This window comes from Phocoena sinus, chromosome 8, assembly GCF_008692025.1.
Source record: "Phocoena sinus isolate mPhoSin1 chromosome 8, mPhoSin1.pri, whole genome shotgun sequence".
Taxonomy (NCBI): domain Eukaryota; kingdom Metazoa; phylum Chordata; class Mammalia; order Artiodactyla; family Phocoenidae; genus Phocoena; species Phocoena sinus.
Genome location: NC_045770.1, coordinates 94294474 through 94321730, shown reverse-complemented (window position 1 = coordinate 94321730; position 27257 = coordinate 94294474). Strand labels below are relative to the sequence as shown.

The 27257-nt window shown below is 40.6% G+C and overlaps 1 protein-coding gene across 1 annotated transcript in view; it reads right to left on the bottom strand.

Annotated features, from left to right (window-relative positions):
* Positions 1 to 305: 305 nt before the first annotated feature.
* Positions 306 to 27257, bottom strand: part of HSD17B12 (hydroxysteroid 17-beta dehydrogenase 12) — a 163248-nt gene continuing 136296 nt past the window's right edge. The window contains exons 7-11 of the mRNA XM_032640295.1: positions 24658 to 24692; positions 17189 to 17270; positions 15481 to 15546; positions 2052 to 2201; positions 306 to 1792 (exon numbers count right to left, since the gene is read on the bottom strand). Of these exons, the coding sequence (XP_032496186.1) occupies positions 1688 to 1792; positions 2052 to 2201; positions 15481 to 15546; positions 17189 to 17270; positions 24658 to 24692 (438 nt within the window). The 3' untranslated portion in view covers positions 306 to 1687. The remainder of the gene's footprint in view (positions 1793 to 2051; positions 2202 to 15480; positions 15547 to 17188; positions 17271 to 24657; positions 24693 to 27257) is intronic.

The window sequence follows — 27257 nt, the reverse complement described above, 5'->3', positions numbered from 1 at the left end:
ATCTTCAACCTTGAGTGTTGAATACAAGAGGATACTTGCCGAGCTGAAGCAGTCAAAGCCATAGCTCAGAAGTTTTGAGATTGCTAAGGGATTTCCTAGCCAGATTACAGCTATTTTCTAGACGGGATAAAAGGCAAAGTATTTTGTATACTTGCAAACCAATCCCTCCCCCTCTCTACCAACTGTCCAGCAAAAACCACCACCAAACAATTAACCAACAAATGTGTGAAAGCAAATAATATATTGCCCAGGTCATTGTGATTTCACCATTTCTACAACAAAATGAGAGAGAGAGAAAGGCAATGTGTTTTTCGTAAAGCTAAATTTATTCTTTATTCTGAGATTATGTTCTTCCTATTTTGGGGATGCTAAAATGTCTTTTCTTTTATATAATAATGCCAATAGCAGATGGTAATTTGGGTTTTTCTGTTTTTGTTTTATGTCCTTAGCTGGCAAGTTTAAAAGCTAGAAACACTTAAATACCCCAATTAAAAATTTTATTTATTGATCTGCAGATTTCCTGATGCTTAAATCTCAGAGCCTGGGAACCATAGCCTAGGTACTGACCTACCTTCTGTGTTGCATGTTTCACAACATTGAATTAATTTCTTAGCAAGTTCCCCAAACAAGTTATGTAGCAGAATAAAAGTAAGTCTTAATTTATATTAAACCAGTGCAAAAATAGGCTTAATTTCAAGCACCAAAGGAATATATTTTCAATCAACACCATGGTTAAAACATCTTTTATTAAAACTAATTGTATCAATATCTATAGGGTACCTACTTAAAAGTATAATGCCACTACTCTAGTATCATCATTGTTCTAAGAGTAGCCTAGTGTCACATATGTGAGCAGTATTGGTGCAGTGCAGAAACAAAGAAGCTGGGTTCCAAGCAGGCCACCTTGCTGGGTCAGGGTTTTAGTGGCAGTGATGGAGCGGCCCATCAATGTACATTTTGGCCCGTTTACCTTTATAAATCATACCATATAGCATTCAGTATTTACATACATTTAAACTGAGAAGGCATACGTATTAGAGGAAAGCATATTTTAGTGGGCATGTGTCAAAAATAACTCTGATTTTCATCATTATTTTTACGTCATTAGCTACCCTTGAGAAAGGAAAGTTCCATATAAATGTACAAACCAGGACGTACTTTTAGAAAACCTTACAGAGTGCTATGCAAATTGCAGTGTGTCCTCCCATAAGTAAATCAATTAATCCCCACTCCCTCAAAGTGTTAAAAACAAAAAAGGATAGCTGGCCGTCACTTTTTAAAGTATGTTTCAAAAAAAAAAAAAAAAGTATGTTTCAGAGAAAATACAAGCATAATCATCATTGGCATTTTGGACCAGATAAAACTCTTAACCCTTACATCTGACTCTTATCATTCAGTGATTTGTTATAATTGTGTTCCTTCCTAGTAAGCAGTTCTTGCTAATGTTAGTTCTGTATCTATTTGATAGAGGCATTTATGTTACATTTCAAAATAACTCCTGGTAGCATCCAGAATATATGTCAGGAACTCCTGAAAGCAACTCTGCTTTCCTCTCAATTATGACATTTAGCTTTATCAGTAACTGTTAATTAACATGACAACTGAAGATCTGGAGATAGTGGGCGCCTTGCAGCAAACATGCCTAGCTGGAACATCTGGTCAAGTCACTCAACACAGTTACCAATGCTTAGTTCTTCTTAATTTTCTTCAGATAGCGAGCCCGGGTGGAGTTGCCTAAATTCATGGTCAATTTAAAATACAACCAGGAAGGCAGGCTTGAGATTACTGAGGCCTAGGGAAAGAAATGGGGAGATATGCAATTAAGGCTTACAATCTGAACTCATTTGAAACATATGATCTTATGTTTTACTATATTGTTGTTTTATTTATAGGTAGATTTTAGAGTTCTTGGGTGTACAGTTGAAAACAGATGCCTTGCTAGTAAGTCTAGACAATGTATATATGCTAATATACCACATACTATTTTGTGACTCGATGGGAAAGAAAACCCCAAACCAAAGTACTGATTTGGAACTTAAAAATCTACATACCATAAGAGAATGGATCAGGTATCCGTTGGTTCGGGATTGCACGCCGACGGTTTTAATGGCAGACTTCACAAACGTCTCTGAAGAGGGCTTATCCAAAGTTGGCTTTCGAATTTTAGCCAGCTTCGTAGCTACAAAGTAGGGCAGGACACTCTAGAATGGCAACATACCCCCCCCCAAAAAAACATGCCACTGATTAGGAAGGCCACAAACTCAATTCACACTGATGCTTGATTGCTCTTAGTGGCAGAAACATTCTGAAAAAAACTAAAGTTTGTATCTTTAGAGAAAGAGAAGAAAAGAGAAGCAGCTATCTAAAACCTACCTTGATAGAACAAATGATAGCATAAAACAAGTTGTATAAAAACAATCTGTCGGGCTTCCCTGGTGGCGCAGTTGTTCAGAGTCTGCCTGCCGATGCAGGGGACATGGGTTCGTGCCCCGGTCCGGGAAGATCCCACATGCCACGGAGCGGCTAGGCCCGTGAGCCATGGCTGCTGGGCCTGCGCATCCGGAGCCTGTGCTCCGCAACGGGAGAGGCCACAACAGTGAGAGGCCCGCATACCGCAAACAAATACAATCTGTCAATACAACAGAGTTTGAGACTACAGAAAGTATTAAAGATAAGCAGAAACATACTTTTTGAGTCTTTAAAAAGAAGGCATTAAACAAATCTAGAGAGCAGAGATTTGGGGCCGGGTGCTTTCTACTCTGACTAAACAATAGTTACAGAACCACCACATAGGAGATTTTTGACATTTTATGCCCCTAAAGAGATAATAATAATTTCCTCCATACTTTATGGTTATTAAGCTTGTTCTATCAGTTTTGGTCCCTCTAAAATAAACATTTCATGTTCTCAGCTTTGGGCTACCACTTTTCTTCCCTAATTTCTTACCATTCTGCTTCTGAGTTTTATAAACTTTGCTATTGATAACATAGGACCACCACTCTTTTTTTTTTCTTTTTGCTCTGTTGGGGGGAGACAGGATAACAGTATGGAAACAGCTTGGGTAACTAACAGACACTTCACAGAAGTGGTGTGGGATGACAAAGCTGGACATTACCTTTTAGGTTAGGGGAGCTGTTTCTTTATTTCTTATGCTTGCTATATTTTGGATATGCTTCAACACAGAATGCAAGGAAACCCTATTACAACGACTCCTGAGTCATGACACAAGCGGTTCCTTCTGTAGTTTGAAATTACTTGGGCATGGTTGTACACCAAGGAGTGAATGTATTCTGTTTATCTGACATGTATGAAAGGAAAGGGTATAAATTACAATGAAACTTCTATTAAGGAAGAGGATCTGTTTCAACACATGGTGGTCAAAATCAAAAACTTCATTACTAAAGGCAGAAATAAAATTGAGATGTACTCCAAACTATAGATTTTCTTCCTGCCAAGAGCTGGGGAGTTCCCATATCTCTTTTGTTTTATTTTATATTTTTCCCATTCCCAAGTATGAGTCACCCTCCTTAACAGGTGAGCTGAAACTTCGGCCCACCTGTTAGAACCATGAACCCAAGGGCCTAACCACTGTTACTCTCCAACTTTCTCCTTCTTAGTCCCTGCAGCCACAAACCCACACTAAGTAAAGTAACTTCCCCAAAGTACTTCAATACCTGGGCCAACTTTGATTACGTGACTTTTGGTTTTTGAGAATTTGTGTATTGGAATTATTACTCTACACTTATTCCTCACTTAAAAAGTAATTTTTTTTTTTTTTTTTTGGTCAAGCAGGTCTTTATTTTTAAACCCACGTTGCTGCAAGGATCCAGTATATGAGAGCACCAACCAAAGAGAGATTCCAGACTAACACACAACATGAAATGCAGAGCTCATGAGGCTCTGCCAATGGGTAGGGAAAGAAAAGTTTGTTCAAGCTGAGCAGCAAACAAAGCAAAGAGAGTGTTTGCATATACTCTGACTCCAACAGTGAAGGGCCATAAGCAAACCCCATCGCACTTCTATGACCCAGGTTTCCTGGCTACAAAAAAAAATAAAGATTAAAACAAAAACAAAAACCTTCCCATATATTGATCACAAGCCTGCCAAGAGTACTGTACAGTATTGAGCTTCTCAACATAAAGGTGGTCCACTCATTATACCTTCCAATTATATAATTAGGTATTCTAATCCCCCCTCCTTTTCTATGTGGCATAAATCAGACTGTTCTGATTTTGCAGAAGAATGAAGTCGCACTGCTTGGCTGAACCACTTGATGGTGCCACAAGTTAACAAACTCATCATTCGGCTAAACCATCCAGCTAGTCTAGAGAAGGTCCTGGCTCTTGAGGTGGGGACAACAGACGCATGTACATTCTATTCTGGAAAGGGTATTTATTTCTACAATGGTTTAAAATCAAAGCAGCTAACATGGCCTAGCAGAGGATGGAAAGGATTCAGAGATGAAATAACTTTTGAGCTAAGTCTTAATAATGTGGAGGAATTTGCCAGGTAACACATAAGGGAAGAACATTTTGTAATGGGAACAGCAGGGGCAAAGAAAAGGAGACAGAGCAGGATGTTCTCATGGAACTGCAGTAGTTCAGCCAGCACGGTTCAAACAGTGGAAATGTGTGAAGCAGTGGCAGAAGGAAGGCTAAACTTAAGTACAAAAAACGAAATCCAATCACCGACAGTATCGATTTCTAGAGCATAAGCTCTGTGACGACACAGTCCTATTCACCATTACATTGCCAATGCTTAGCCACTGCCATTGCCTAGCATGTAGTAGGAGTGCTAAGATCTACTGAATGAATTAGCAACAGAACACTTCATTATGGACAGCACTGAATATAGTACTGGGGTCCCTTTCTACTGCTGCTGCCCAGAAAATTAATGACAGGAGGAAGCTGACAATGTAGCATGAGAGTTTAAACCACAGTTTTAGATATTCTAGAGCTTAAGCAAGGTTATCTATCTAAACAAAGGCAAACTTACAGGTCTTAGTTACTCAGAATTTTAAAAGGAGAATTTCAAGTTACGTAAAAGTAAAGAAATATCTTTTTTTTTTAAAGAAATATCTTTATCTTATATGTCAAAATGTCATCTAGGTACATCCTTAAACAGTTAAACAAAAACCCAATAAATGATAATTAATCCACTTTTCCGGTCTACACAGGGAAACATTACAGTGAACAGGTCAAGAAGATACCCATACCTTCGTAGGGAGTATTTTGGGCAGAACAAATTTTTAAAAGTTTCTTATGCTCAACAATTTGCCATTATAAATATTGCCAGCTCGGAAACAGCGTGAACCTTGACAGCTGCCCATGCAGGCAAGTGCCCTGTTCTTTGCACTTAGAATCCCAAACTGAAAATAATTAACCAGCCCATAAAGCAAAGCTTTTTTGTCCTTGCTCAGCCTATTGAAAAGATCCCTGGAAACAAACTTGGTATCTTTTTTTCTCACCCACTGAGTAGCTTGCTGAGGTATCTGGTCTTTAGGGAACAGTTTAGGGGGCCTCGATTCAGGAACAAGAAGGTTATTACAACTTAATGTCACAGAACAAGAGAAAGATGGATGCCCAGGGCTGCATGGCAGATATTCAAGAATCAAACACTGAACCTTCTAACTTCATGTAGTAGCACATCTTTCATGTTGTCATCTGTGTACTAAATATGCCTTCTCAAATTTAAAAATGACCAGCACAACTCACACCCATGCTTTGGGAAACATGGGTCCAGAGAACGCCAGGCTCCAGTCTATTTACACAACATGGAATTCTCAAGACGGGGTATAATCTGCCTTTTATGAGCACTAAGTTCACCAGTGAAGTCAGCACATATTCTTAAGGCAGAGGCTGAGGCTCCTATGAAGCATTTCGGGGAATCTTTTCTCCTTCAGTCTGTATATTCATCCTCCATTTCAGGATCTGAATAACTGTGTGCGCATAGAGCCTAGTTTTGGAGTTTGTATTATTTCACTTGCAGACCACAAGATGAGCACTTCCACAAAAGGGCCCTTGATTATCTCATTGGTAGAAACCCTTGGCCTTACTAGAAAATGTTAGGAAAAAGGAATTATTCTGATGGAACAGAGATCCCTGATAACATGGCAATGAGCAAAGGCCCCACAGTAACATTAGGTATAAACCTTGGCACCTAAGCCCAAAATGAAGGAGTTAAAATGTTGTGCTCTACACAAAAAAAATCCTTGATCAACACTGGCTGGCAGGTAATCTTACAAATGACCTGCCTCCAAATATGTGGAATTCGTATGTTAACATTCAAAGGACAAAAGGGAAAACAGTGTTAGCTCACAAAACATCATGTATTTAACAAGTCTTTCCTGAGAGCCTACTAGAACACTGTTTTAGGCACTCGGAATACAGTTATGGACAAGGACAAAGTCCCTGATCTTACTGAGCTTACATTTTAGTGGGGGGAGAGGGGGGCTGGTGCACACAGCCTACAAACAAATGGTTAAAAGAATGTCTACAATATTGGCAGGTGATGATAAAAAGGAAGAAGAAAAATAAACCTGAGTAAAGGGTAGAGGTGATGGAGGCTGTTCCTGCAGGTGATGAGAAAGGCCTCTGGGATAACGGTGACATGTATGTGATGTGGTCACATATAAGCAAAGATCTCAATGAAGGGAGAGAGCAAGCCAAAAAGATACCTGGATAAAGAGCCTTAGACTGAAAGAAGAGCAAGTGCAAAGGGCCTGAGGTGTGAGCGTGCTCAGAGGGTTTGAGGACTGCAAGGAGGCCAGAGAAATAGTGGGGTGTGTGGGGGGGGGCACACGCTAATGTGGAACATCTGCAGTCAGAACACGGTGGGTCACAAGAACTCTTGGTTTTACTCTGAAAGAGATGAAAAGCCACAGGAGAATTTTCAGCAGAGGAGTAAGATGACCTGGATTATGCTTTAAAGAGACCACAGACTGGGGTGGGGGGGAGGGCTATAAGCAGGGGTGGGAGTAGGGAGGCCACATAGGAAGATGCTGCAAAAGGTCCAGGGCAAGAGATCACGGTGGCAGTCATGAGAAGTGGTCAGACAGTGGATGTGTTTAAAGGGTCAACTAAAGTCGGTGAGATTCCCTGACGGACTGAATTTGCGGTGTAAGAGGCAGAATAAGCTGGATACGGGGGGTGGGGGGAGAAAACTTCGGCTTTGAAATCACAGACTTGGATTCAGATTCCACTTGACCACTTACTAGTCACGAGATCGTGAGCAAACTACCGAGCTTTATTTTCTTCCTTGGGGGATATAGCATCTTCCCTATTCTATTACTATGAGGATTGAAAAGAAAATTGTCAGTTAAAGAGTGTGAGATTTAAACTCTGGTATGTATTAGAATTCTTTTCTAAGTTTTCTAATATTTATAATTTTCAGAATGAATTTAGAAAGAAAAAACTTGGCTGAGTTTTTATATCCTGTAAGAGGGGTAAGAACACCATTTTCTATAGAAAATGACTGTGGTAACCAGCTGGATATCTGAGTCCTTTCTGGATACAGATTTAATGTGGTCTGAAGGACTAAAGGACATCTTAGGTTTTTAGTTCCTGTGGTATAACACTGCTGTAAAAGGCCAAGGAAAAAAGCCATTATCACTGACAAAAATGAGGATTCACCTAGTTGGAAGTGGTCTGGGTCCAATGATCCCAACAGGACTAATTTTACTATTCTTCAGCCATTTCTCAAAGTTGGTGCAGTTGACTAGATATGAATATTTCCTGTGAGAATCTTTCTGTTGCTTTATAGTTCTCTGTATTTAGACTCCATTTGCACGAAAGACACACGCCATTACCTTCTTTTATTGTCCTTGGCAATTAACAAGAAAGATGGATGAGGACTTATGTTTTCAGTCCCGATGTGAATTTTTCTGTGTTTAGCTTTCTAGCTCTTTGAAGCCCAGTAGATCTGTATGATTACTCTAAGCGATAAAATGTTTTAACAAAATACAAACGAGGAATATCTTCTTTCATTAACAAAATAAACTGGAATTTTGTTTGCTCCCTCATCTCAATTTGTCCGATTTGTTTTCTAAATTTATTCTGACTAAAAACTACATTTTTAACCGAATTAGCAAAACCACCAACTCTCATCACCAAAAAGCAACAAAGCACTGGAAGATAGGACTTTAAGAGAATGGGGCCCAAAGAATTTCTCCATTATGGTAAATATTCTTTTGTAATCTTTGTGCTAAGAGTGAGAAGCCCCCTTCGTTTTCAGGCCAGACCGGCTGAAACCTACACCCGCCTTCTCTGGGTCTGGGTGGGGGTGGGGGGGGTCTCCACCTGTGTCCTCACCTTTCCTCTGGTAAAAGGTCAGGCAAACTAAACCTCATGCGATGGTTTCAGTTAGCAAATGATCTCCTTGTTGACAGCATTTCCAGAGACCTGGCTTCGCAGCTCCAAGGAAGAAACTATGGTGCAGAGTAACACCCCGGGGAGAAGCAGGAGGGCACGGCAGAAAGAGCACAGATCATGGCGTTATTCAAACCCTCACGGTCAATCCAGATGGTTAAATTCCCCATACCTCCCCACATTACCCAACACAGCAGCCTCCTTTAGGTCCTTCACAGAGCGGATCACTGTGTAAAATAATCACATTCACGTGTTCGTTTGCTTGCTATTGTCTGTCTCCTTCCCACTAAATATAAACTCTGCCACAGCAGGGACTTCGTCTGTCTTTTTGTTATTGCATCCCCACCTCCCTAGTAGTTCCCGCTCAGTATTTCTTGACTGAAGAAACATGGAACAAAATATACACCTCTGGTTTTGGACTCACTATCCCTTGTCGTTGTAATGTGTTTAAATATCTGGCTCTCTCTGCGGGTGCCTTGAGGTCAGAACCGTGTCTTACTCACTTGCTTCCTCCCTGCCTGGCTGAAGAGCTGGCCAGTGGCAGGCACTCACTGACCTTAGGCAAGTTACATGATTCCTATTGATTCTTGGCTTTCTGTCTGTAAAATGGGACTAGGTTAACACCTATCTTAAATGAGATAACAAAATAGGTGAAGACAAGGGGCATACTGTAGATAGTCAATAAATGCAAGTTTCTTTCCTTACTTCGTGCTTACGTTTCAGAGTTTCCAATGTGTTTATTTATACATGCATTATCATGTGTCTCCACGTGCTAGAGGGGGAAGCTGAGTCTCAAGGTAATGAAGCAGCTTTCTGCGGGTTAGACCACTGAGAGGTGATACCAGAACTGAAACCTTGGTCTGCTGACTCTAGGCTCAGCATCCTTTCCTCACCGCCTCTAAGCACACCAGTAATCAATGTGGTCTAAATACAACCACAGCCTGGACTGAGGGAGCTAAGACTTCTTACTCTGAAATGGGTAAATATCCAGGGCTTCATGAATTCTTTACCATCAAAAAGCTCTTCATAAGGCTGGTTTGTGAAGAGTCATTCATTGCTGGATGCTAAATCTAGGGGAAACTGTGAGAGGGGGCAGGACATCTGCATGGTTTTCAAAGTGTCTCCCCACAGACTGCTTATTAGTGCAAGGGAAAAAAACAGTAATGCTACAGCAGAGAAACTGGGTAACCCCTTGACTGAAGGGTCGAAATCAACATCAGCAATAAGGGGCAGATGGATATCATGTGTCTCTGGATGTGATGCCCTGAGAAGGACACAATGTCACATATGTCATTTTGGCCAGGGAAGCATAACCTGAATCTAACCATGAGGAAGCATCAGAGAAACCCCAAGTGAGAAATGTGTGATTAAAAATAGCAGAGGAGGGCTTCCCTGGTGGCGCAGTGGTTGAGAGTCCGCCTGCCGATGCAGGGGACACGGGTTCGTGCCCCGGTCTGGGAGGATCCCACGTGCCGCGGAGCAGCTGGGCCCGTGAGCCATGGCCACTGGGCCTGTGCGTCCGGAGCCTGTGCTCCGCAACGGGAGAGACCACAGCAGTGAGGGGCCCGCGTACCGCAAAAAAAAAAAAGAGCAGAGGAGTACTGTCCTCTTCAAAAATGTTAATGTCATAAAAGACAAAGAAAGGCTATGGATGTATTCCAGATTAAAGGAAACTAAAGAGACAGGAGAACTATATAATACCTGGTCCTAGACTGAATTCTTTACAGGAGGGTAAAAAATGCTATAAAGAATACTATGAGGGGGGAGTTCCCTGGTGGGCTAGTGGTTAGGATTCTGGGTTTTCACTGCTGTGGCCCGGGTTCAATCCCTGGTCAGGGAACTGAGATCCCACAACCCGTGCAGTGTGGCCAAAAAAAAAAAAAAAGAATACTCTGAGGTCAGAAATTAGAATACAGATGGTAGGTTAGATGAAAATACTACATCAATGTTAATTCTAAAGTTGGTAACTATATTGTGATTATTTATAAGGATATCCTTATTCTTTGGAAATACACACCAAAGGATTTGGAGGTAAAGAAACATGATATATGCAACTCACTTCCCAATGATAAAACAAATGGAGTAAAATGTTAACAATAAGTGAATCTGCGTAAAGAGTATTGGGGTGTACTTTCTACTATTCTTATTTTTACAAGCTTTCTATAGATTTGAAATTATTTCCAAATAAAAAGTTTAAAAAAAAACAAGGCGGCCTGTGAAAGTTTTACAGAATAAGAGTTCAAGCAGTATAGTTTTAGGATGTCATCTTAGTTTCAGCTATTTCTTACTTGCTTAGTATTAAGAGACAGAGCCCGGTACTGGGGCCCACCAACTAGCCAGTCAGAGCTCTTTGGATTTGGCCCTTTGAAAGAGGCATAATTTTGATTGGGTTTTAGTTACAGGGTAAGAATGAGAACAGATCATTCTCACCAACAGAGCATACCTTCCATGAGATTTACAAGAATGTACTTCTTATCCTCTATTCAAACATCAACAGAGTCAAAATTCACCTCTAGGACGTTTATATCACATGTTGTTACTACTATTTATTTGTGTTTCCAGGAAATGCTTATATATTAGCAAATCTGAATTCATGAAGAAAATTTTAAATGCTCTTACAAAATTACAGGAAAGAAGTTGAGGGAAAGATGGGGAGAGAAAAAAAGCAAAGAAAAAAATATTAACAAGGAATTAATATAAAACGAGCTGGGATTTGAAAACCATACCCTCTTCCTCTCCCAAGAGCAATCTGTTGTATCTTCACATGGAGGTAGACCTAAAAAGAGCACTTGCCTTCCAAAGATTAGAAGAAACTGAATTTTGGCATCATAGCATTAGCTTGGAAACCCTCTAGATAGAGAGTTTGAAAATTCAAGACCAGAGGCATATGGGAGCCACAGAAGAAGCTCAAAAGGCCTTAAAAACAGAGGACTGTGTACCACCAAGCATGGCCATTCGTAGCCAGGGTCCTCTGTGATGCCAGCAAATGGCAGGTTTCTGGTGTGCCCCGCATTACACGTGCCATTAGCAACACAGAGACAAACATGATAAAAAGTCTGTTCTCAAGAATACACTAGAGTGGGGGAAGTCCTGGGCCAGAGAGTATCAGGCAGAGGTATATAATAAGGAATAAGGGAGCAGAAGGGAAGGTGTAACCACAAGTGCCCAGCGGCCAAGATAAGGTTTCCCAGGGCAGGTGAAATGAGGCTGAAGCCCTGAAAGACGGGCAGGGGCTGCAGGCTCTGGTGCGAATGGGACAGGGAGGAGATGTGGAGTGGAGACTTGCAGAGGAGTGGGGGCAAAGGCGTGCCAGCAGAGGAGCCAGTCAGGGGTACCGCAGAGGGCAGAGCATGCACTGGACACTACAGTGTCCGCTCTGCTCGGAACGCAGGGTGGCGTGATGGAATGGCAAGAGGCAATGGCCTCGTGGGGTCTGAATTCAATCCTCAACATGACGGGTGGCCACTGGAGGACACTGAAGGAAAGCAACGTCATCTGACTTGTTTTTTTTTTTTTTTTTTATGCGTTACGCGGGCCTCTCACTGTTGTGGCCTCTCCCGTTGCGGAGGACAGGCTCCGGACGCGCAGGCTCAGCGGCCACGGCTCACGGGGCCAGCCGCTCCGCGGCACGTGGGATCCTCCCAGACCGGGGCACGAACCCGCGTCCCCTGCATCGGCAGGCGGACTCTCAACCACTGCGCCACCAGGGAAGCCCCTGACTTGTTTTTAATAAGATCACCCAGGAAACAGTATGTGGGATGGAGTGGAAGGGAAAACTAGCTGATAAATACTCCTAGTCCAAAAAAACGTGCAGACACAACATACCACCAGAGAAACCAGTAATTTTTTAACTGAGCTTCATTTAGACCAGATTTTTTTTCTTTAATCCCTTTGGTCAGAATTAATATGAGATTCTCTTCTACTTCAGAGTTTGATGTGTTCACACAGAAATAACAACTGTATTTTTCCTCACAAACATTTCAGTTTTTGTTTTTTCACCAAATTCATTCTAAGTTTAAACCATGAATGAATTCCTATGAAGGAAGAGAATGATCAATGAAATTACATCATTTGTTAATTCATTATTAGGAAAAAATAAAAATTTGTCAAAGTAAAATATTTCAGGAAACAAATGCTAATGTGCTTTTGTAGTAGCTGTTAGTCACAGCAGATCAATAGGCAGACCACATGCAGAAAAGAGCTTTGAGGGAAACCAGACCTGAAAGTGCGAGACCAAACGGTCTTGTCTGTTCACAGAATTTGAGAAATTGATCATCTATACTCACAAGGCCTAAGACTCCCTTTGTCACTGAAACACTTGCAGCTTCTGGTCACACTGACTCTGGGTCACCCACCAATGGACCTTTAAGATTCCTGCTTGCTCTCAGTAGTGTTTAAAAATGGTTAAGTTAATAGTGTGAATATAATAGATTCATCAGAATGAGAAAATGGCACCACATTGTGTGGCACACGATGCCTGACCTCCCGAGTGCTTTACTGATTTCCTGTTACCAAAATGTAATACATGCTACGTAGCAGGTTCAAACTATTAGCATTAAAGTGACTGGTGTCAAGGAAGCGGGAAAAGGGAGCGTGTGGTAGCTCCGTATAAAATTCAAGATTCTCGAAAACCCTGTCCTCCCCAGGGTACCCTATATTTATGTGGAGCTGCAAATCGGAATGACACCAAAGGGCTATGACATCGAAGGATCCCTTGGGGGAGACCTCAGGTAAGGATTGAGGGGAAGCAGGCTCTAAACGGACCCTGGAAGACGAGGAAACATTTACCCTAAAGATATAAGGGAGGAAGTGGAACTAAACAACAGCCCAACACCTTCTGGTTCGTGGCTGCCTAAGCAGAGGGATCCAATGAGTCTTCAGTGCTGTCCTGAAGGCCTGGAGCAAGTAGCCCAGTGGTTAAGAACAAAGGCTTTGGTGCCAAACAGACCTGGACTTGAGTCCAGTTCAACATGAGCAAGTGGCTTAACCTCTCTGAACCCCAACTTGCATAAATTTAAAGATGATGATGATCAACACCATCTTATAAGATCATTATGAGATGCAGTGAAACACATGGATACATATGAAGTGCTCAGCATTGTTCCTGAAAAGTATCCCCTCAAATATTACCTATTATTATGATGATTGATCATTTGAGGCTTCAGGGTGCAAAAAGGAAAATACTAGGCTCACAGGATTAAAAGCCATAATGAACACTGGATGTGTGAAGAGGTGGGGGCCGGTCGTGGACAGCAGCAGGAAAGGGGTAAGAACTGCAACCTCTCCCAAGACATCGTTAAAAATGTGCCTAATCATGGAAATACTGTGAACCATTATTTCTTTGTGTTGAGCAACAGCTGATTGGAGACTGACACCCATAAAAATCTCTACATTTGCTTCCTCTTGTATTTTGTACTGTAGTTTCACAGCATTGTATCTGTTAGCTACATAATAAAATCAAAGGTCTCTATAAAAATTAAGTCAAAATGGATCAAAGGCCTAAATGTAAGAGCTAAAACTATAAAACTCTTGAAAGAAAACATGGGGGGACAATCAACTATACTTCAATAAAATTTTTTTAAAAACAGGGGAAAAGCCTCATGGCATTTGATTTGGCAATGATTTCTGGGACATGACACCAAAAGCACAGGCAACAAAAACAAAAGATAGATAAATTGGACTACATCAAAATTTAAAACTTTTGAGCATCAAAGGACACTATCCATAGAGTGAAAAGGTAACCCACGGAGAGGGAGAAAATATTTGCAAATCATATACCTAATAAAGGGTTAATATCTAGACTATATCAAGAACTCCTACAATTCAAAAATAAAAAGCAAGCAACCCAATGAAAAATGGGCAAAGAACTTCAATAGACATTTCTCCAAAGAAGATAGCCAAATGGCCAGTAAACACTTGAAAAGATGCTCAACCTCACTAATCACTGAGGATATGCAAATCCAAATCAAAACCACAATGTGATACCACTTCACACTCATAAAGATGGCTACTATAAAACACAAACAAAAAGAAAATAACGAGGATTTTTGCTGAGGAAAATTGCTGAGGATGTGAAGAAATTGGAACCCTTACGCATTGCTGGTAGGAACGTAAAATAGGGCAGCTACTATGGAAAACAGTAAGGCGATTCTTCAAAACAGACAAAAAGAATTATCATATGATCCAGCAATTCCATTTCTGGGTACATATCCAAAAGAACTGAAAGCAGGGTCTCAAAAAGCCTCCCAAATGTCCATCGACAGATGAATGCATAAACACAATGTGGTATATACACGCAACGGAATTATGAAGGAAATTCTGACACATCCTGTAACATGCATGAAGCTTGAAGACATTATGCTAAGTGAAATAAGCCAGTCACAAAAAGACAAATACTGTAGGATTCCACTCACATGAAGTACCTAGTGTGGTCAAATTCAGAGACAGAAAGTAGAATGTGGTTGTCAGGGGCTGGGGGGAGGGGAAATGGAAAGTCATTGTTTAATGAATACAGAGTTTCAGTTTTGGAGGATGAAAAAAGTCCTGGAGATGTAAGGTAGTAATGGGTGCACAACAATGTCAATGTACTTAATGCCACTGAACTGCATACTTAAAAGTGATTTAAATGGTGTTTTCGGTGATGTATATTTTACCACAACTAAAAAAAAGTAAAAGATCACTACCACACCTATATCATCCTGTTGTATGCAGTCACCCTCGTGCTAGTGAAACTCAGTTTTATTCAGCTCTCTCCTCTCTTGTGATTATTATACAGAGGCTTTGGAATAGTCATGGCACTCCTTGCATACCTGGCAGCTGAGAGATACTGACAGTCTAATTCTCTCAAAATAAGATCATAAGAACTTACAATTATTATGCACCAACTGTTTATGCTGCATAGTTCTACTTTAGGTATTACCACTTAAAAATTCTAGTAAATTGTTTAAAATCTAGACTTAAGTGCATAAAGGAAAAGAAACCATGTCTTTAATGGTGCGCTAACGTCACATTCACTTACTTAGGAATGTGATTTTCTTTCGTTGCCAAGACAGCAACAGTTGCTGTGGAAACCACACAAAAACAGGGATACTTAACTAAAACAAACTCCACTCACCTGCACAAAGATGCCCTTGCTCTTATATTCTTCATGGAGGCATCTAGAGAAGAAATCTACAAAAGCCTGGGAGGGGGTGGGAGTGAGAACACAAACACACATATTACATCAATCTGCCTGATCTGTAGCCATGGAAACAAAAATAATCAACTAACCATTTAACACTATAGTTTCTAATCATTCTTTTCATTTCAAATGCAGAAGAGACCTTAAAAAAAAAACCCTTCAAAACCTCAAGTTTTCTTTATCTGCCACTAGATTAAGTGTTCTCTTACCAAATATAATATCCAGATCAAATTCTGATTTAACTGGAAAAGGCTCTTATCTTTTCTTTTTTCAGAAAATGACTTTCCGAGAAGGAACGTCTTATTATATAACAAAGGATGCATTCCTCCTCCCCACTTGCCATTCAAACAGAAACACAGTATGAATTCTGCTCAAGTCTGTTCTATGGGGATTTTGTTGTCAGTAAAGAGAAGAAAAGAGCAAGCGTCCTCTTGGTCCTTTGGGATGGCAAGATCCAAGAAGTGTAGAGGTGAACGTGACAGCCCACTTTCTTCCAATAGAACAACTTTAAATCTATTTGTAAAATATAATGTGCCATTTTTTACAAAGGTGGACTCAACCTCAGGCTTGAAATGCAAAGTATCAATGATGACTCTACTAGGGTCCTAATTTGTGACAGTCTTGTGTCCGTGGAACACAACAGGCAAGAAGAAGCTGAAGTTCACCAGTCGCTTCAAGAAACATGGTGTTCATTTTAAACATGCCTACTGCATGTTTCAGATCTATAGAAAGCAAGCAGATTGCAGGGCTGGGGGTTGGGGGGGGGCGGAGCCAGGCTTTTTCAAAATACAGTGTGTAGTCACTTTAAGTTTTTCCAGGGGACAAAGTGAAAAAGAGGGCAGGCGTTTTGCTCTTTTCCTTTCCTGTCATATTGCAAGTTCTTATTGTGCATTTTATTTTGTTCATTTTCCCCTAAAAGCTTGTTTAATTTCAGCATCCCAATGGTCATTTTTATTTCAGAGATGTATCCTATGCTTCAACAACATATTTGAAAATGATGCTGTTGACCTGCAGGCAGTACAAAATGCATTCTAAATTACTGTCCTAGTAGTAACGTGAAGAGGTGAATGGTGATGTGGTATAAAATTATGGCATCTTACAGAGAGGTCTGGAAAATTCTTGTCTCACTTCAGAAGTGGCAATAAATATCTGTGAACTTTGAAGAATGTGGCAAAAACTCACACTCCCCCATCTATCTTGTGCATACTATGTATCTATGTGCTGACTAGCTGCGATCCTTCTAAGCTCTGTGGACATGGCACTTAAGCTGTATGCTGAGTCATTCATGAATCAAATCCCCATTCTTAGACTCATTTATGTTATGTTCTGATCAGCTGAGCTAACTGGCCCAGACCAGCTCCTTGTTGGGAAGTACAAATACCAATTTTAAAACCAGTAAACTACAGGGAGAAAAAAAGCATCTGCAGATCTGAGATCTTGGTGCCTCATTTGTAAAGTTGATACCAGTTAGTGTATCTCCAGCTCTGGCTCCTCTGAAACTAGTTTTGGTTATTTTCCTTTTCTTCTCCGTCCATTTGAAAACTGCTAAGGCTAGAACTTCAAGAAAGTTCCATGCCCATTTCTCAGACTGAAAAGTATTCGTTATTCTTATTCTGACACAATTTACTAAAAAATTGTTCACCTTAGTTGCAGAGTACAAGGTCAACAGTGGAACTGGGTACATGCCACTGGCAGAGGAGATGTTCAGAATTGCCCCTTTAGATCTAAAAAGGAAGATGCAAGTAAACAGAATGAAATCATATATACAATTGTTTATAAATTACAGATCTAGATATCTAATTATTTGAAACAGAATATCCTGGCTGTTTTTCTAACACACATCTCTCCTTGCCTTTCATCAGCACGTGACATGCTTGGTCAGTGAAAGAGGCATAACTCAATCAAATAAAAATAGCTCTTCTTTGCAATTAGCTCATTTCTCAGTCTTAGTAATCAGGGGCATGACCAGATTAGATCGTCAGTCTCCTCCAGCTGATTTCTATTCTCTGAGGTCTTCTCTGGCCATAGCACCAAGAATTCTTACTCTTAAAATACACTCTCGTACTCCTTGTATGCCTTTAATTTGGCATATCACCACATACTATCCTGCTGTCATACTTAATCATTCTATGAGTATAAACATTCTTCTCCCTCAAAAAAACCATACGCTTCTAGACCGCAGAGCCCTTATCTTACACTTTTCCTCAGAATACTCTGCCCGGTCCTGAGCAGGTAACAGGTATTACACGAATGAATGGTTATGTCCTGCTCGCAGGCACTAAACGTAGAGCTGACTCTAAAATCATGCGACTCTATAGTTCATCAAACCGTATTCTTTTGCCAAGAGGCAAAGCTCAATTTCTACTGTAACTTTTAGCGACTAATGAAAGTTCAAAGTCAGAAAGTTACCAGGAGTTACTCATTCTACAAATAAATGAAAATCAGTTTGAGGAAAGCAATGCTGTAAAAACATACAAGTTGTCAGCAGTCGTATATGGCTTGCGTAAAGTGTGACGTTAGGGTTTTAGGAATTTTAGACAGAATTAACAGCCAGCTTTCCCCCCTCAAATCCATTCTTCTCAGGGGGTTGGTCCCCTTATTCAGCTACTGCAATCTGCCCCACCTGCGTCCTGCCCTCTAGATGAGGCTCCTTTCCTTCAATTTAGTTTCTCATTATTCTTGGTCTGAATTTACTTCCTAAGGCCTAATTTTTAAGTATTTTTAAAAAAGGACGATACAGACTCCTCTTATACAAAATAATAAAAGAAACATGACTAAATGGCATCTAAGTTATTTTAGACAGAAATCTGAAAAGAAATAATTCCCAAAGGTCACCCAGTCCATCTGCCAGCCTCTAGGCGAGATGCCACTTCAACCATCAAATGAAGTCTGGACCCTCCGCTTAATGAGTCACTGAAAACGAGCTGTTGTTTTTTGTTTCTGTTTTTGAACTGAAGTTCTTATTAGTAATAGTTATATACACTTTCCTAAGTGGCGAAATCCATTAACACGCTGGACATAGAAATCAAATCTCAAATTTTAAATTGTTATATTACGGTTTTGAAGAAAGTTGGAAATATTTAGTCAATGTATTAATTATACCATTCTTGTAGTTTTTGCTTGCCTCTCTCACACAGACAGAAAAGGCTTTTCTTTTTAAATTTTAAGAGAGTAAGAATGCCTATCAGGAGTTAGAACCCAATTACTCTAAGGTAAAAACTGGTGAATTAGCAATGAGTATCTAGTAATTTCATTTTATCTATATTTGTGAGACATTTCTTTGATTGAAATGGGTTAAAACCACCTTGGTTACTGAGACTTTTAATACACTATTAATTTATGATATTTAAAATATCTTTTTTTTAAATTTATTTATTTTGGCTGTGTTGGGTCTTCCTTGCTGTGCATGGGCTTTCTCTAATTGTGGTGACCGGGGGCTACTCTTCGTTGTGGTGCATGGGCTTCTCATTGTGGTGGCTTCTCTTGTTGCAGAGCACGGGCTCTAGGCCCACGGGCTTCAGTAGTTGTGGCACGTGGGCTCAGTAGTTGTGACTCGCAGGCTCTAGAGCACAGGCTCAGTAGTTGTGGCACATGGGCTTAGTTGCTCCGAGGCATGTGGGATCTTCCCGGACCAGGGCTCGAACCCATGTCCCCTGCATTGACAGGCAGATTCTTAACCACTGCGCCACCAGGGAAGTCCCGTAAAATATCTTTATCTTTTATAGGGTGTTAAAAATGTTCTCAAATTAGATCATGGTGATGATACACTCTGTGAATATACTAGAAACCATCAAATTATATGCTTTAAATAAGTAGATTTTATGATATGTGAAATATATCTCAATAAATCTATTAAAAAAGAGAAAGAGAAAGTGAAATATATTTATGATATACTGGAATGTGTCACCTTTAAGCTAAGGGCAGATCCCAATCAAGTAGAAGCTAAGAAAGCTATTGTATCTTCTGCAATACAATATGCCTTCTGAGAAGTAACCCCAAATCCTGACAAGTTGCACCCCATCCTGAGCCCCAAGCATCCTTGTAGGTTTAGGTATTGCTTTATTTTAATGTTTTCTCAAGTAACCAGGAATTGCTATGTCCTCACTCATTCACAGCAAGTGAAGAAAAGCCAATTTGAAGGAGTTGTAGAAGATGCTGTTTTTCACTGTAACCTATCACACTGCTGGTTTTATCAGCGGGATTATGGGCTGGATGATACTCAAATTGGCTGAGGTGGCTGCATGTGCCCTTGAACAAAAATCTTACATTCTTTATTTCCTTCCACACAAATGAAATACAATTGAAAAGTCTTCCAAAATTAAAGTTTAAATGTTATCAAAAACATTTTAAAAATTAAATCTTGACCTCACCAAAATTGATTCCTAAAACTTCACTCACCAAAGCAATGGTTTCAATACAGGAAAATTTATTTAAAGATAATAAAAACCTTGTTCCTGGTTGCAAAATCGATACAGACCAATAGTCAAATATGCTACAATTATGCAAGCATGTGCTTTGTTTACTCCTTGAGGCAAGTGAGATTTTTGTTTCTTAAATATTCTACCCTAATTTAAAATTTCTAGGGGGTAGAGTTAGTTTGAGTTAGTGAAAAGTCAGAATTGGAAGGTACTTTATTCAAAACACCACATTTGCACTCTAAAATGCATGAAAGCAAATCCAACACCAACAAAGTATAAAGCGAGAATGCACTAGATCTAAGTAAACACTAAAAGGATAGCATTTATCACTGCACCAAAATAACAGTAGAGAAAACACCCCTTTCACAAAAACACTGTGCTACGAAGAAGGTTTGTCTCCCAAAAACCTTCCCCCCCACACACAGAACAGCATAAAAGTCTCTCTCCCTCTCTCCAAGGATAATGATATTCGACTTGGTTTTGTCTGAATCACAAATAACACACTTGTAGAGCTGTCTCAATCCCTGTACTGTATACAGTATCTATTCTTTACATAGAGATGGAGATGAACATTTGGGACCACGAGGCACAAAGGACTCGCCTTTAAAATCAACTACTTTGTCTAGCGCTAATCCCCCATCTAAGCAGAATTAGTGACGTCAAACCAGTTTCCATGGCACAGCCAGACTCATGACAACTCTGTTATATGAAGCAGAAGGACAAAATGGGCTGCGCGTAATTGCACACAGAAACAAACATAAAACCAAACCCTGGTTAATCTCTCATTTTCTGGGGACTTGGGGAACAACTCTAAGACTGGAAGGTACACTGAGAATATCTGCTGAAGTTCCGTAATGAAGACTCATGAGGCGCGTGTTTCAGCACATTTCTAGTTTGCTATGACAAATATCCAAATAAACAAGTCAAGCAATACTTTCTGTGATACAACATTCTTAATTCATCAGGTTGCTTACTTGCTAACAGCCACACGATGGTGTCTCAGTGGTGTAAGTTACTGAGGATCTACTAGAATTAAAATACTGCAGAAAACAAAGCAGAAACCACTGCAGATAAGGAAGCACCTTTTCATCCAAAATTATTCTCTTCAATGACTAGCCCTCCCACAAGCGAGACATTAAACACACAAAACCCTATAAAATTCAGTACCTTATATTTATAGCCTCCTATAGCTATGCTTTCTAGACTTTCCTCTGTCCTGTGAAATCCCCAATTAGAAAACTCTCCTTAATGATCACTTGGATAAAAAAAATTCCCAAGCCTCTTTTCTTCCTTACATGCCCCACTATTCTATCAGACTGTTGTAGTATCCTTGTGCACAGCTCTTACAAAAATACTATTGTCATAGAGGAAATGACAGGTCTTCCATGAAATAAGTCACTGATTTCTGCCTTCCTTGGGACCCTCTCATCACTGCTCCACACCGCAGGTGAGGGGGGGAAGACGGCGAGGTGTAAATGCTGCTGTGAAGCAATGGAACGCAGGGTCGGTCCTAATGTGGACTGCTTACTTGATACAGAGTGTGACTGCAGACAAGGGAGATTGTACAAAAGACTACATCCCAATTCTTCATATTTTCGCTTCTTATCAGGGAGCATATAAGTGTGCTCTTGGAGGGTCATTACTTTTTTTTTTTTAAGCTTAAACATAACACAGACATTGGTACAGACAGTTCTCTAACAGATTCTCAAAAAGACTGAGAAACATATCAAAACAGGGTTCCATGTCAGAAAAGAATCCTGGATCACGGAGGTCAGATATATAATTAGAACCAGCGATCCAAACACATTATACAAATATTGCTTTGTGGAAGAAAGTTTGCAAACATTTCCCACATGAAAGAGAACTGCCTGCCCTAAAACACCATAACATGTCATAATTCCACCTTAAGCAATACAGTATGAAAGGGGCTATTTTTAGCTTTTCCATGGTTGTTATGGCAACCACCTCCTGGCTCCAGCTGTACAAAATGTTTATAATTCCAGGGAAGTGGAAAGAGTAAGTTTCCTCTATAATGTAATTATGTACTTTTTACTTGTATGATAATAATACCTTAGTTTGATTATAGAGACTTGTTTAGTGATAGTCAGCTGGCCCTAGCCTATAGTTCTAGAGAGTTTGGAAAATCGCATACATCAGAAGTAGAATCAGTGAAAGGGGAAAAAACCCACAACAACAAAGAACCCTGCTGTTCCTCAATGGAGATATGAAACCTACGTATGGTAACCAACCATAGTTATGCCATTTGGGGATGGTGTAAAGGGCAGGCTATAAACAAATCACTTGTAATATGTAAGTAAGAATGCTTTCAGGTGATCTGTGAACTCAGAGTCTTTCTTTCTTCTTGGGCACACAGCTAATGACATTTCTGGCCTCCTTGCAGTTAGCTGTAGCCTGTGACTGAGTTCTAGACAATGGGATGAGGGCAGAAGTGAGGGACACCACTTTTAGGCCTGGCCCATGAAACCACCCATAAAATCATCCTTCCTCTCTCTTCCCTCATCTGCTGGCTGGATGCAGATGTTTCTGCAGAGAACCACAAGGCCCAAGAGAAGAGTGGACCACCTTCGCCCCAGATGGAAGGAACCTGAGATCCCTGGATGACTGGGTAGAGCAGAGCCCCGATCGCTGATCCACACCAGACTGCGATGTGAGGGGAAAATCAACCTTTAGAGTGTTAAGCCACTGAGATTCTGGGGTGGTCTGTTATAGCAGTTAGCCTGCCTTGACTAATATAACGAGTAACTCCTTTAACTCAAGCAGACATAGCTGTTCCTTCTCCTATCCAAAAGTACCGATTCATAAAACCCACTTAACATTTCTGACTAGTTCTTAGCAGGTGCCACAATCACCCCTGTGACATCAGTTTCAATACCTAGCCTACGATGGCTTTCCACCAGATCATTTTGCAACCCCGGTGTAAAATCAATTTGATTTCTTAAAGGCAAGGATCCAATTCATCTTCTGTGATAAACTTTACTCAGTGAATGCCTGTTGAAACAGATGGATCCTTTCCTTTGCATTCTTTGTCTTTATCTAAGGCTCCAGCTACAACTGTGATCGTGGCTGCTAGGTCTACAGAGAGAGGTGTGAACACCTTGTGTCTGTATCATTTACTAACTAATTATGTAGCCTCATGACACTCAGTTTCTTTGGATCTCACTTTTTATGTCAAATGAGGGGGGGGTTGGTCTCAATTAATTTTAAAGTACTGAAATTCTCTGACTCTTTGAATCTAATTTTTCCTGGTCATAACCAGTATCTCTTTTGATATGATTTTTACCAACACACTTAAAAATTCCTTTTACAGTACCTCTGTGGTATATAAATTTCTTCTTTAATGGATGGCATGTACTAACCTGAGTTAATACTGTGTCACTTGCAGATATCCAAACTAGAATTAAGTTGATGACCCAAACTTCATCCCTCTTGAGTTCTATGCTGTCTGCCCTAATTCTCTGTAATCTTCTAGGATTCTGGTCTGGTTTGACCACCATCACTTCCATACCTGACACACTCAGGGGCATACTCCCACTGTAGCCATCAATAAGTAGTTTAAAGGTTTTAAAGGGGAATTTTACTAAAATAAAGCAATTAAAACATACAAAACCACATGTAAAATGCATTACAAAGAAAGAGCCTTGCTACAAAGTAGCTGCAAAACAAAATGGATTCCTAACTTCAGTGTCCTCATTTGTAGGATGGTGGGAGGCTATCGGAGTTAAATGAGCAAACATATATCAAGTTTTCATCCAACACCTGGCACATAACATGGAAGCAATAAACATGAGCTGTAAACCCTGCCTAAAGCTGGTCATGGAGGTTTCTTCACAGAAGTAGGGTCCCTGGGTCTCCCCTTTGCAAAGCTGTGACTCCTTTGGATCTCTTCCAAACTCAAAGCTATTTTGCAGAGGAAGGATGACTGTGAAGCCCTAAATTTAGCAAATGACCAAGCAAGCCCAGCTCTTTGCAACAGGTTTTCTTGGAAAGCTTAGCCATCACTCAGGCTTCTCTAAGGGAGGAACAGAGCTTAATTACCATCTGACACTTCACACTATTTCAAATGTAAGGACTTAGCAACACATTTCTCAATACAAATGAAGACATCTAGCATATCCTAGTGGAACCCCACTCAAACTGGAACACAGCTGGGGCTAGAGGACACAGCCTCTTCCTCCAAGGGCAAGGGTGGGGGCTGACATCTTATAATCACTTTCTAACATGCCCAAGTCCCTCATACATCCACTCTCCCAGTAAGAACAGAAAACACCAGAGGATGGATGGGGTCTCGCTGCATGAAAGTCCACTGATTTGGGCTCTGAGAGCATAAAGCTTTAGGAAGGTATTCCCGGGAATATCCTAGCAACTCCATCGCCCCCTCAGAACAGCAGGCAATTGAGTTAGTGATGGTGACTCAAGCAGACTTTTTAATCCTGATGTAAAGGAACCACACAACCCTGGAGAGGGAAATCAAAAGGGAATGGAGTGGAAAAGGCCTCCACCACCAGATGACTCATGCTCCACCGTTTGACTCGCCTGGCACATTACTCTGTCACTAAGACATGGAGGAGAGGCTCATTAGTCACTTTAATGAATTTTTCAAAGTAAGGATTCTCCCCTATAAATAACCATGAGCTCTGTTGCTCTAGTGTTTGTGTGTGAGCTTATGACTCACCTTTCTACCATGCCAGGCAGTACCAACCACGTCATCTGCAAAGAGACAAACAAAACATCAGTGAGGATGCAGGCTACAGAGAGAGTGAAGAGAACTCACCCACACAAACAGGGAGGGAATCATGAAACCACTCGCCACTTCTACAGACAGCAGTTATTTGATATACTCTGTATAATTTGCCGGCGGCAAGCGTGCTAAAAAGGAATCAGATGAAATTACTGGAGATAATACTGTAAATATTTTCAGTGAACTTGGCTAAAATTAGTCTTGCCTGAAATGTAACAGTGACATGCAGATCTTCAAACAATTAAGGCTTTATGGTGAAATCTATGTCTCCCAAAATACATTCTCAGAAAAGGACATATGTTATCACAAGAAATATCCTGCCTACCAAACTTACTCAAGCTTTTTAATCTCAAGAGATAAAATAACCTTTTCCTATCAAAAATGCCTTTAGAAGAATGCCATAAAGTGACATGTTGGCAGGTATTAGGTCTATCTTCACATTTATTTCTCTTGTTGCTCAAGCTAACTGTGAGTAAAATGCATCCTTAAAGAAAGTTGAAGTTATCTGTCATCTCAAATAACCAACAATGAAAACAAGGACACCAGCATTTTGATTTTTTTATTTTTATTTTTGGCCGCACTGCAAGGCATGCAGGATCTTAGTTCCCAGACTAGGGATAGAACCCACACCCCCTGCAGTGGAAGCATGGAGTCTTAACCACTGGACTGCCAGAAAATTCCATGGACACCCACATTCTTAAAGGACTTCATAGTTGTTGACTATATACATATACTATGACGAGAGAAAGTACTTCTAAACTCTGTTTTAAGATATTATTAACTAAGAAAAGTTAAGACATCCACTGGCTTAGTCAAGGCCACGTCATAGTTAAGTACTGAGGTTGGAGTATGAACTCTGGACTCCAGAATATCATCAGTTCTCTAAGAAACAAATGCTGTTTTGTTACAGAAAAGTTTGCATGCATGCCAACCATAGGAATTTTAAGCTTTCTATCTTGAATAATGTCTTAATTAAAACAGCACTCTGACGAGCAGCGGATTTTTTTCCTAGAAATATTTTGAAGAAAGGAAATGCATCCAGACTTGACCAACGTAGAATCTGCTCTGGAGTACTCCCAACCCAGATATCAACCTTGGGGCCATTGCGTACACTTCTCCAGGAAGAACACGAATTCAAACTGACACTGCGTCATAAAAGGTAGACTAACACACCACCAACTTCTAAACAGACAAAGTGGTGTCTTCAAAGCCTAGGGGAATCATTTCAACAGAAGTATCTAGATTTGGTCAAATCTTCCAGATTAAAAAAGGAGAGACCCTAAGAAAGAGTTTGGCCTGAAGTGTCCCCTATCTCCCTCCTACATATACATATAAGTATGCGCTTACATATAAGTCTGCACTTGCGTTTTTTGGGTTTCTTTTGTTTGTTTTTGCCTGCGCCGCACTGCATGCGGGATCTTAGGTCCCCAACCAGGGATGGAACCCGTGCCCCCTGCAGTGGAAGCGCAAAGTCTTAAGCACTGGACCGCCAGGGAAGTCCCTCTATGCTTCTCATATTAAACTCATCTTCATAGAAGGATGGGGCAAAGAATGCCAAGTGTCTCTCAACATTCATTCTTTCCTTAATATAACGACTGAATTTTCAGTTGGATATGCCGGCCATAAAAACTGTATTTTCTGCATTCTCTCTCACAGGGCATGTGGCCCTATAACTACGTTCTATCTGATAAGATGACAAGTAATACATGCAATTTCTTGGTCAGGCCCTTAAAGAAGGAAAAAAATACATGTCCTCCTCTGTGCCTGTTCCTCCTCTTGATGGCTAGAAAGTAGATGTGATGGAAGGAGCTAAAGCAGCCATCCTAGACCCCAAGGTGAAAGCCATGTGCTAATGGTGGCAGAGCTGTGAGATAAAAAGAGGCAGGATCTCTAATGATTGTGGAGCTCTTATGCCAAACATTGCTTACCCACCTAGCCTTTTATCTAACAGAGAAATAAATTTCTATTTTATTTAAGCCATTACTAAACCTCTGCTACAGCAGCCAAACCAATATTCTAACTGACATAACTGACCTTGTGAGTTGTTAAAGACCAACCAGTGTTAACATTTTATGACTTAAAAGAGAAACAATCCCCAAAGCAAACTCAATCAGAAATTCTGCTGACAGCCCAAATGGCTTCAATATTTTATAGTTTGTTAAAACACGACCCTATTTCTTCGCTCTTCTAGGTCTGCTTGACTCAAGTCAGAATGTGCCCACTCACCCTCAGACCAAACGGTATGCAACTGGGCTTCCCTGGTGGCACAGTGGTTAAGAATCCACCTGCCAATTCAGGGGACACAGGTTCAAGCCCTGGTCCAGGAAGATCCCGCAAGCCACGGAGCAACTAAACCTGTGCGCCACAACTACTGAAGTCCGTGTACCTAGAGCCCGTGCTCTGCAACAAGAAGCCTGTGCACTGCAACTAGAGAAAGCCTGCGCACAGCACCGAAGACCCAACACAGCCAGAAAAAAAAAAAAGAAAAAGAAAGAAACCCCCCAAACTGTATGGAACCAAGTCAAAGAAAAAGC